The 12,171-nt window shown below is 40.6% G+C and overlaps 1 protein-coding gene across 1 annotated transcript in view; it reads right to left on the reverse strand.

The window, feature by feature from the left end:
- The window catches only part of RCAN1 (regulator of calcineurin 1), a 41,503-nt gene extending 32,053 nt beyond the window's left edge, over window positions 1–9,450 (reverse strand). The window contains exon 1 of the mRNA XM_074903475.1: window positions 9,122–9,450. Coding sequence (XP_074759576.1) covers window positions 9,122–9,349 — 228 coding nt within the window. The 5' untranslated portion in view covers window positions 9,350–9,450. The remainder of the gene's footprint in view (window positions 1–9,121) is intronic.
- Between the last annotated feature and the right edge of the window lie 2,721 nt (window positions 9,451–12,171).

The following is a 12,171-nucleotide window of genomic DNA, read 5'->3' on the forward strand; positions in this document are numbered from 1 at the left end:
CCGAGGAAGATTTTTTGCTTGGGTTTGGTTTTTTTTTTTTTTTAGGAAAAAAATCCCAAGCCTGAAAATCCTTCAGAAATGCCAGGTTACAATAATCGGTGCTGCATGAATGATCTCTTCAGACTTAAAAAAAAAAACCAGTTTCCCTTGGGGGGTCGGGGGCAGGTTCTGGCTATCTGAATGGAAAAAACAACTGTAACTAATTATAAAGTCATTCCTAATTGCTTTTAGGCCAAAGGTGTCTAGAAACTTCTTCACAGACAAAGTGAAGTCCTTATGTTACTGACAAGAGTCTCATTTGGGTCCATCTCTCAGATACTTCTATAATCAGCTGTATCAAGTCTTAAGGGGAAGAAAAAAACCAACTGAAAAACCCACCCAACAGTCTCCATGTCATGCTTGTGGGACTTCTGTTTTACCAAGTAGAAGCCTCAGTGAAAACCAGGACTTGTGAATTATCTTATATTTTTTATAAATTAGTACACAAAAAACATTAACTACCTTCACCAACTCTTCTTTTGCATTGTTTTACCTGTCCCATTGGTGTCAAACAGGCTTGGATTATTTATCAGAAGATACAGCAACAGTAACAACAAAAATTTAATTTTTCCTCACTAACTTGAGAAGTATCTCCATGAAAAGTCTGAAATATACAACCATGCTTTGGACCTGGTCATACTTAGAGCAAGAAGAAAAAGCCCAAATCAACCGCAATTAAAACTACCTAACATCCCAGTTGAGGAAGGTGGCACATCTTTGTTAGAATACCATTAAAAAGTCCAACAAAAACACACATCCAGATCTCCAGCATGTTTTCACACATACAAGAACAAGACCCAAACTACAATGTCATTTCTATTTAATGTACCACATATGACTTTTGTGTAACCATTTAAAAATTATTTCCCTCATTTGTCATTTTCAGTTCTTCTGACAGTTACAACACTAAAAAGCATGTTCTTTATTAATGACCAATACTACTTATGTTTATAAACATTGCTTATTAAAACTTATCCAACTGAATAAGCAACTTCATTAACAAACTGCTGTAGAATTAAGCTTACTGTACAACTGTTGTCAAAGAGACTGTCTTTTTATCATTTTAAACCTATTCTGCCCAAGACAGCTCAGTCATTGCTGAACTTAACCATTTTATTAATGCTTATGCTATTGAGAGGTTTTTCGGGTAAGTTTCAAGTTAGTATCACATCTAACTTTCTGTAGTTATTTCCCTATTTTTCTTTTTACATGGGTATGTATACACCAGTATTCCTGGAGAAGAAAACTAAATTTGTTTCTAACCAAAGAATATAAGGAAACACAAACCACAGCGTTATAAAGTATATTAGACTTGGTGTGACCAGAGCACAGTGATTTACACCAGACAAAGTTCTTCCAAGTTTCCATTTGATTCTCCAGGAAGATTCAAGAACTTAATCTTGCTGTAGCACAGATCTAACCTAAGATCTTTTTTCATGACTTTGAGCTAATGATTAGAGCATTGGATCATATGGAAATATTTTTTGTTAATATTGTCATTAATAGCCTAGATGTTGGAGATTTTACAATATTTGGTTTTATTTTTAGGTATTTTTAAGCTACCCAACACCTTGTGCAGCAACACTAAAACTGTCTCTAAAAGAAATTTTGACTGCTGCTTACTCCTATTTTCACCCCATATGTATGACCTATGTTAGCATATTATATAAATATTATATACATCCATTTTATTTCTACTTATAAAGGTATTTGCATTGTTTGCTCAAAGAATGGAATGATCAGCACATTTTAAGGACTTAACTAGTAGTGGATTTTTGACACAGAAGTAAGTATTTTGCTATTTTCACCTGACCTAGGAGACCTACAGAGAGTCCAAGTGTGATAGAAATCTGAACCTGCTCCCAAACACCTTCTCTTAACAAGACCAATATACTCGAAGCTGTAGCACAAAGGTTTTCATTAGTACCTTATTTTAATCAAGGCTTCAACTGGTTATGATGCACTTATAAATGCCCTGAGCAAAACTAACAGTTACAGAAACTAAAATAATTCTCTCTCCCCTTGTGAAATGAGCTTTTCTACTATAGTGTCATGGTATCATGTGTACTGTCACAAGAAGTATAACATATGGACAACAGTTAAAGGAAGCCACCTAAATCACTATTTAATTCCTCAAAGTCCAAGTATATGAAAAAAACAGTTAACCATTGCTTGACCAAAAATTTGATACTGTATAGTTGAAGTGCTAAGGCTTGGACAACCAGCCCAAGCTAGAGTTGACCTATAGATGAATCCTGTATATTTTATAACTGAAAACCATTGTGCTAGTAGGTATTGTACTAAGTTATAACAACCCACTTATGCTGATGTAAAAAGTGCTAAAGCATTGAAATACTGAAGCCTTAACAACAGGCCCCACGCCGAAGCTGCTAACTCAGTATGTAATCATTAACAAAGTATGTAAGCTCGCTAGTGAAAGATGCGGCCCAGAATATAATCAAGTAGTGAGGACAAAATGCTGAGAGAACATATCCAACTTCCCTTGTTTAGCCTTATTAAAGGCTGAGAACCCACGTATTTGGCCTTGTTAGAAACTCCCTCGGTTTCCCCCCGCAAGCCCTGGCCAGGCTTTGGGTGGAATCCAACAGGAGAATGAAACCAGAAATTTTCTGCTCAAAACAAAGGTGCCAGTTATTCTGGCTTGCTGATTTTTGGGTATATAAGGCTGGACCCGCTCACAGCGACTTTGGAAGCCTCACCTACGGGTGGATGCACCATGTAGGATTTCCCACTTGCCGGGACAGGCTCTCCAAACCCTCGCTGTAACCGGGGCTGCCCAGCTCTGCGGATCTGGATGATGGTAACATATGCAAGTGGTGATGGATCTTTCTTAATCACTATTCTCTCTCTCAGGTAGTAATGATTTGATGCATTACCCTGTATTTTCTTGTTTAAGCGTGCTGTTCTGCTTTTTCTTACTGCATGTCTTCTGTATTATTACACTGTTATATTATTTGGTTATCCCCAGTAAAATACGCCTACTCTTTTCACTCTGGTGTCTGAGTTTAATTGGTATCCTTAATCAGCAAAACAACAGTCGTCTTCAAAATCCTTCTACTCCAACTGAAAATAGAGTATTCAGCTCAAAACTTATTCAAATCACCTTTGTGATTTGAATTTTATTGAATTATTTATTTGAAATTTATTCAAATCACCTCTCAGCTTCCCACACGAGAACTGGAAGGGAGCAACCAGAAAACCTACTCTGGGCTCACAGGCCAAAAAAGGCTACTCAAGTGAGAAGACTGAAGATGCCATCCTTAAACTAAACAGACACATTGAGATCAAATACAACTTTAATACTTGATAATATATGGAACAATATTTGTATTTTAATTCAATTTTCTTATTAAGGCACAGGATAGAAAGAATGGACAAAACCCAACAGGACAGCATCGTAACCAAGCAAATTATGGGCATTAAAATCTCTACTGACTTTGAGTCTATAAAGTAACTTTTGTCTTCAAAGTGACAAATACTCTAACTTCACTTTCTCTGGATATTTCACCTCTTCATGACCAACTATTGCTTAGGTTTCCACACAGAATGCTTATAGAGTATAAAGTGTTAGAGCTTTTCATATTATTCATAAAGTATGCCATCTTTTTTAGACAAAAAATATTTTTTCCAAAGATCCTCAGAAGCTGAGGGGGTTTGGCATCCCAACAACTCTCAGGAGTTCAAGTTTGTCCGCAGATGCAGAGATATGAACAAGTTCTGCTTGTGCACTTGGCAGACTGGAAGCATCCCAGGAGCCGTAAAACTGCATTGGCATCTTATTATGCTCTACTGTAACGTGAAAGATTATTACGTCAGTAGTAGCATTATATTTATATGGCTTCCAGACTTCAAGTCACTCAAAAGTCTGCCTTAACCTGTTAATAGCTGCAGAATAAATCTGCACCATCTGAAAATACAGGAACTAAATACTTCCAGAAATTTTATTGCAAAAATTTTCATGATGGAATACTTTTAAGTTTCAGGTTTTTTCAAATCATCCTTAATCATTTTATTGTTCCCGTTACCAAAAACAGGTTATTGGGATATGATTTTGAAGAACAATCTTAACCCTGGGCTTTTCTGGAAAGCAATAATAGCACAGAAAGAACTAAAGATATTGCCACAAAGTATTTTCAGAAAAACATAGGCAGAGAAAGAATGAAAACCTTCAAAATATAAGCGGAAAAGTACATATGCCACTAAGTAATTTTTACATTCCCATCAGGAACATTTCACCAAAACCAGAGCTGTGTCACAAAAATATAAATACATTTAAAAAAAAAAATCACCTTTTTAAAATTTACTTTTAAATTTTTTTTTGAAACATGATCTAAGAGGATTAACCAACTTTAAGTAAAAGGATTAATGAGGCATGTGACTGAGACAGGAAGAGATTACCAGAAAACCCAAGTACTATTTTGTAAATACTCCTGAGAAATTTGACAAACTTCCTGTAAAGTACAAGTAATTCTCTAAGTATTTAAAAAACAGAAAATACATTCAACATCTCATGATTATTCCAGTAGGCTGTAAGTCAATTAAAATTTTCTAAAAGCATGGCTCATTTAACAGCAGCTTTATTTTCAGATCAGTTCACAAACAAGTTTTTCCATACTGAAACTACCTAAAGCTAAAGGAAGAGTAGAATTTTAAAGCTATGATAATCATTAACAAGATTCAATACACCTGCCATTATTTTTTTTTCCCTTGGTTATACTACTGCAGAGATTTCTGACCTTATTTAGGCCTTATCTTCAAACACAATTATAGTCTTTTTTTTTTTTTTTAAATAAATAATCACAGACACTGTTTCACAGCCAGTTCTACTTTTGCTTGCCACTGGAGGTTATGTGAGGACACAGACTACTGTAGAAGACTGGCTCACACCAAAGCAATCAAGATAAGTTTCTTTAAAAATCCAGCTTTCAGTGAAGTTTTCCCTAGCAAGCTCCAGAGAAAAAAACCTATTATCATGATTTAACTTTTCTTCAAGAGTTATCTATGAATCTAAGTTTTCGTTAATTATGGAAACCTTCTGCTACATTCATTAGTTTTCAGTAACTTGCAAGATTTAGCAGATTAAAGCAATTAAGGTTTTAAAGTAATTTTAGGTACTCAACCCATTCTAAGCAAAATTAGCTGCATCAAAAATCTTTCATCTCTTAGCCCTAAAAATCAATTCTTTTTTCAGTAGCCCAAAGTTGAATTATTTCTAGATACGCTTTATGTTCTTTTACGCTTCACAAGTTAAATATGTGATACTTGTATACAATTAAACTGAAACGGAAACCTGACAGTTAGAACAGACCTAGGTAACCTACTTAGCAAGAGACTACCAGGGCATAAATGAAGTTATTTAGCCCCCCTGTGGCTGTACTCAGAACTTTAAAGTCATCAGTGAAGTATGCCACATCCCTTTAGGATTACAAGATACGAGCAAGTGTATTACCTACTGGACTTGCCATTTGACAGTACAACTTCTATAAAAAAATAAGTGTCCTCTACTGACATAAAAAGGCTCTTAAAAATTGAATACTAGTTGAGGAGGATGGAAATACGCAGAAGCATAATTGCTGGCTCTGGTAATTAGCTACTGACACTTTTTTTTTTAATGGGTTCACAGGAATACAGTTACAATAGATCAAACTCATCTGCATGTTGTATGAAGAAATACTGCTTTTCTTTATGAAAGAATTACAATTCCTCAAGAACAGTCAACATTAAAACTACCAAAAAGCTGGCTGTTGGAGGAAGACGACATTTCAGGGAATCAGAACAGAGTTTTTCCGAGGTAATCAGCCAACATGAAGATCAAATAAAGGGCTTTCATTTAAGATTATTTCTCATACTTCAGTAAAAGCAAAAGAAGATGCAGAACCTATAGGTGTTCCTCCAGCTGTGCTTTATTAAAACTTGAGAGTAAGTCTTTAAGTGTTCTCTGGAAGATTTTGGAACCAACATTGAAAAACTAGTCATGAGATATTCAAGCAAGTCAGGTCTTCTTATGAAAATAAAACAGAGAACAAACTGCCATTTACTAGAACAATTACCTTACTTGATAGGATGGTCTATTATTAAGAGATTGATTGCAAACCAAATAAAACTCGTTCAGATTTCTCAACTGTGACATCAATACATTAATGACTTTTTTTTTTTTTTTTTTAAAGAGGAAGAGCAATAACATAGAACCAGCATTTCAAGTACAAATCACTGTTTGGGCAGGGGGAGAGCAAAATAGAAATAGTTGTTGTCGCTAGCTGTCCTATCTCACCTTAATTGGATCAACCCTCCTCAAATAGGGCAATCCAGGATTATTAAGGGGCCTACTGAGGAGAAAAAAACACCAACTATGTAGACAAGGTATTTTAGGAGTGTTACATACACTGGAAAAAGTAGAAAGTTCACAGAAGAAAACACACTGCACACACCAAAATTCATAGAATATTTATAAAACACTATTTCTGGTGATGTCATATTTTACAATACCTTTACTCACTCCTTTATCATCACAGAAACAAAGTTCCACACATCTGTTTGCTACACTGATAAAAGCAAGTTTGAGTTTTCTTTATACACTCAGTAAATTAAGTGAATTTTCTTAAAATTAATTCCATAACAAAGTCTAGCCTTTTAAATTAATATCTTAGAATCATTTTCAGATGCTAAGTTGTCACTCTACACCAAAACACCTTCTTTTTCTTGGATACCAGAATCAGTAAATGCTAAGGTAAAGCTGGATGCATGCATGGAAGACTTTGGAATCTTTTCCCCACTTTTAATATAACTTTGTTCTCTTCATACCATCCAACAGCAGTATGCTGAAGCCACCTTTCACATATCCAGTCTGAGATCCAGTCTTAATGCCTCATCCCACCTTTTCTCTCTTTGCAGCTGTCTTTGCATTTGGCCAACAGAACACGTTAAAAATTACCCAGCCCATGAATCTGCTGTTTTCCTACACAAGTCATACATTTCCAGCTTTAAAGAGTTAGCTCTTGCCATCTCTACAGCTGTATTAACTGAAGCTAAATTATGTATTTCAATGGCTGAGATTCAGTTAGCAAAAACTTAAGCCGATTTTCCAGCTTATTAAAAGTCTGTGTACACCTACCACATTCATAAAACACCAGGTCCCAAGCACCCCAACTTTTTATTTTGCATTATTTATAAAACTTTGAGAAGGACTTTTCTTCCCTCTTGGATACACATAATTATTCACGTTCAATGTAATTCTTCTATTCTTTGCCTTAGAAATTTAAATTTTGAAAGCAACAGCTATGCTGCAGTAACTATACATGCTGTCATCCACAGTTAAGATAACACAGTTTATGCTGAGATGATTAACCTCAAATTAATTTATTATTTTAAGTAATCTGCATTCCTTCCTGCTGCAGCTCTTGGCAAGAAAAAAACCAATACTTAAAACACGTTTTAATTGTAGTGTTAAGGATGCATAAGACTGTCCCAATCTAAATTGTCTGGAGACTGAGATTCTTTGAAATCAAAACAGAAAGACAGAAAAATTATTTTAAGTGTTCAGCTACCCCTGGTCCTGGACTTGACTATGTGTCCGTGTTGTCATCCATCTAACTGTTGTTTCAAAACACGCACTTCAAGGTCACAAGAATCCATCTGAGAAAATACAAGTACTACATGCAACTGATGATACTATGTAGAACTGATTATCCTAAGCATAAGAACTGTTCTCCTAAGCATACTTGGAGTGAACTTGAACTAAAGTAAATAGGGTAAATCCCAGTAAAGGTGGTATTCCCATCAATCACACCTGCAGGTGCTCCAAGGGATACAAAAACGTATTGCCATTAAAAGTTACACAACCTTAGAAAGTAACTGGAATACAGTGTAGCTGCATCTCCTATTTCCAGCTCATTTTTAATGCATTATAACTGTTAGCAGGGTTGAGCTGTTGGACTACTACAACTCTAAGCTGTTTTTCACAAAGGGACAGCCAATTATTGTAACAGGATTTTAAACCAGTACAATTATTTACTAATTTTTCAAGTCCATTTCATGTCAATCTTTTTAAAAACTAGACATCTCCTTATCATTCACTAGAAAATAAGAGCCTGACAGCAAAACCAACTATAAAACCCAAGGGAACAGTTAGCTTCATTCATTCGTCAATTCTGGCCAGGGGTGAGAGTAGTTAAAAGAAGGATTGAAAATTAAAATTTGAATTCCTTCTTCAACAAGAAGGCCAAATATAACATGAGAAGCCATTCTCAAATATTTATATCCACTTATTACACCTGTAGTTGCAGTTTACTTCAGACGTTTGAAGTATTCCCCTGGCAGCCACGGTTAGCCTTCTCTGCTCTGGAAAAACGGCTGGTAATTTTGATTACATTTTAAACAAAGTGGTCCTCAACTCAGACAAGCGCTGCAGATCCGTGTGACCTATCCAACAGCTCCCTTTACCTGCAGGCAGGCAGTTTCTGCAGCCACTCGGCCCCCTGCCTGCCAACTGCCTGCCTGCCACCCTCCCAGGTCTCCAAACGCTGCCTTCCGTCTCGCGTCTCACCGAACGCCTTCAGGTACATCAACAGCCCCTGCCTAAACCACAACGGTCCGAATAGAGGGGTCGAGGGCAGGTTTGTTTTTTTTCCTTTTGGTCTATGGGTCTACGGGTTCAGGTCAGTGGATCAGCCCCGAGGACGGGGACCCGAGATTCTGCAGACCGGGCCGGCGGAGGGGCCGGCCAGGCGGGGCAGAGCCACCGCGCCTCCCCGCCACTCGCTTCGCGTCAGGCGAGCGGGCGGGGAAGCAGAGCCACCGCCTCGGCCCCCCACCTCCTGCGGGAGGGGGCGGCCACGGAGACCAAGGCGCCCGCTCTCACCACCCCCCACCTCGCCGCCGGTCCGCAGCGCCCGCCCCCGCCGCAGGCCGCCGCTCCCCGCACTAGCGGCCCGAGGTGGCGGCGGCCCCGGCGGGCGGGGACCGGCCGAGCCGAGCGGCGGCAGCTCCTCGCCGGCAGAGGGAGCCGGCCCGCGGCCCTGCCCGCGGCCCCCCGGCGTGGGGCGGGCCTGTCCGCCGCTCTCACCCGGCACGGGCCGTCCTGGAAGACGCGCGGGTCCAGGTTGCAGGCGATGGTGGCGGTGGGCAGGTCCCGCAGCGCCACCGCCTCCATCTCGCCGTCAGCGAAGCTCCAGTCCGTCTCCGCCTCGGCCGGCAGCAGCAGCAGCGCCTCCTCCTCCTCTTCCACTTCCCCGGGCAGCAGCGGCGGCTCCTCCTGCCCCGCCGAGCCCCTCCCGCCGCCGCCGCTCTCCATGGCCGGGGGCGCGCGGAGCCCCCGCGGGGCGGGGCCCCGGCGGCCGTGGAGGCACCGTCAAGCGCCTCGCGCCGGCGGCCGTTTTTCCCTGCTGCTCCCCGTTTCACACACACCCCCCCCCCGCCTTGGCGCGCGCACACAAACTTACAGCGCCCGCCCCCCCCCCCCCCCCCCCTTTTTTTGTTTCCTCAACCCCCGCGCCGGTTCCACCGGCGCCTTCCTGCCCCCCCACCACCCCGCGCGCAGGGCGCACGGCGCCGTGTGAGCCAATGGGAGGCCGCCGCCGCCGCAACAGCAACAGGTGGCCTGCCCGAGCCCGGCGCTGCTTCCGCCATCTTGAGTGAGGGCAGCGGGCGCCTGGCGGGCGGGGAGGGAGCCCGCGGGGATCGTGGGGCGGTGGCACACGGACGGGAGCTAGGAGCGGCGGTCAGGGCCCAGTGGGGAGCGGGGTGACCCAGCAGCTGAGGTTGGACACACGCCTGGGGAGCGCGGCCGCCCGGTCACGGATAATCGTCGCTACCCAGTGCCAAGGGGACTGGCCAAGGCCTGCTGCGATCGCATAGCCGTGTTTTGGTGCAGGAATGGAGCACGGAGCAGTGTAACACTAATGTAACGGAGCAACACGTCTTCATTTAGAGGACAAGGAATATTATGCAACAAGCAGATGAATTACTCCTTACTCAAACACTTGTACACGACGTCAACTTTCGGCTGATTGACATCTTAATTCTCTTTATCTGCCTTAAGGAGAAGCCAACCAGCCCATGATGTTCTGCAAACAGTTCACTGAACAGACATGAGAAAGGAAGCCTAGGGGAAAAAAAAAAAAAAAGCCGTGACTTTGGACACTTGCGTCGCCTCCTGCTGGCAATTGATGCAGCTAATCTTCACCCTTTGTACTTTTTAAAAAAGTAGCCTATTGCTGGGCCAAGACCAAAAGTGTTTTGACTTTAAAATTTGTGAAAGACGGCACATTAAGCCATGTCTATGTCCTTTACTCCTCGCTTTGGATGTGAAGGAGACATTTCCTTGCAACCTTTCCTTTTTACCTGTTTCAATAAGGCCATAAAGGACAGCTGCACCTTCCTAGGCTGCACTGGAGGAGCTGCTTGTGTCAGACATTACTATGCAGAAGAGTAAAGTTTACCTAATGTGCTTAACTGGTTAGTCCAACCTAACTGACCTAGACAAACACTTCTCTTACATATGTGTACTTAGAATCACCTTCCCAGGGCAGGCCCAAAAGTGAGCTTTGGAGGTCACATTTTTTTTAAAAAGTTACTGTGACATTCACACATCTACCTCAAATGTCCTATACTAGTACAAGGGTAATGCAGAATAGTAAAAGACAGCGAGGAGTGAGAGGATGCTGGACAGTGGTTGGCAGAGGACTAATCTAATATTCTACATCTGCAGGGCTGCGTAAGAAAGAATGAGGTCTGAAAAGTGGAAAAAAACATCAGTCAGAAATCTGTTTTTTCACCTGAGACCTATTCAATATCAAAAACATGGCTACTAGCAAAATGTACTTGAGTTCCCATAAAGAACAAGAACTGGTGGCAAAATATGGGTGTTCGTTCTTATCATGAGAAAGCTTCTGAGGGGCTAATCCTATTCTCATTTCCAGTTACAAGAAACTTCTCAAAGACATCAATGAAGAGACAGTTGTAATTTATAATATAGTTCAGAGTCCCAGGCCTTACTTAGAAAGCATAGTGATCTTGTCATCAGGGGTCATCTATCCAGAGACTGGAAAAAAAAGTTTAATTTCTTAATGTCTGGTATTCCAGATCACAGGTTTTTAACCGTATTTTTGTAGCTAACACATGTTATTGTGCACTTGGAAAACTACTGTGCCAAATATGGGAGTGGATTTTGTCACCAGACTATAAACATACTGATACAGGCTATGACAGGTCACTTCTGATACAGCAGATATTTTCAATGGTGTTCAAAGTAAGATGCTCTTACTCTTTTCTTCCAAAATACAGCAACATGAAAATCTAAACTAGGTGAAAACCTAATTCTGACAGTTGTGAATGCTGTACTGCCTACTCATCTGCACTGTGCAAAGTTTACAGCAGAGGCAGCAGCCCTTGAGATACCACTGTTACCTTATCTTAGGTTAGAACTGCTGACCTTTTTTTCCAACAGATTAAAGACTTTAAACTGATGAATTACTGGTCTTAGTCAATTTTAATGAGAACTTGCAGGCTACGACAAGAAGGAGGAAAATACCACATGAAGAGATAACAGTCTTCCTTCTCCCTCCTCTTCTGTTAGTTTTTTCAGACTCTCTAATCTGATCTGAAGCATTTAAGCCTTTTTCAGAGTTAAGCTCTCATTTTAGATACAGGATATTTTCATGATCGGTTGTTCTGAGGTACATAAATCTGTATGTTCTCACCCTAGTTTTCACAAAAATTCATACAAACAGTATATTAAAAGTCACATATATGAACAAGCTGAAACTTTTTAATGCTAAATTAGCATTAAAACCTCCAAACAATCTTAACACCATTTTTCTTAGAGTTGCTTCTTGACAGGAGCAGTGACACTTGCCTCTTTGAGAAGAAGCTAGCTGTCTATGTTCTCTGCATCAAGAGCTCTAGCCCCCTAAAGAAATCCCACCTGAGGAATCTGAGTGGAAATCTGCTGTTACATATATTTAAAAATTTAAAGTCAAGAAGCAAAACCTGCTGACAACAAATTACTCTAATTGCAGCCTGCCATCTTAACTGTTATGAAAGCCATTGAAAAATATTCATCTACCCACAGCTGGTCTAATGGCATAAGCCACCCTCAACTGGTTATTGTAACTC

Source organism: Athene noctua, chromosome 1 (assembly GCF_965140245.1).
Source record: "Athene noctua chromosome 1, bAthNoc1.hap1.1, whole genome shotgun sequence".
Classification (NCBI taxonomy): Eukaryota; Metazoa; Chordata; class Aves; order Strigiformes; family Strigidae; genus Athene; species Athene noctua.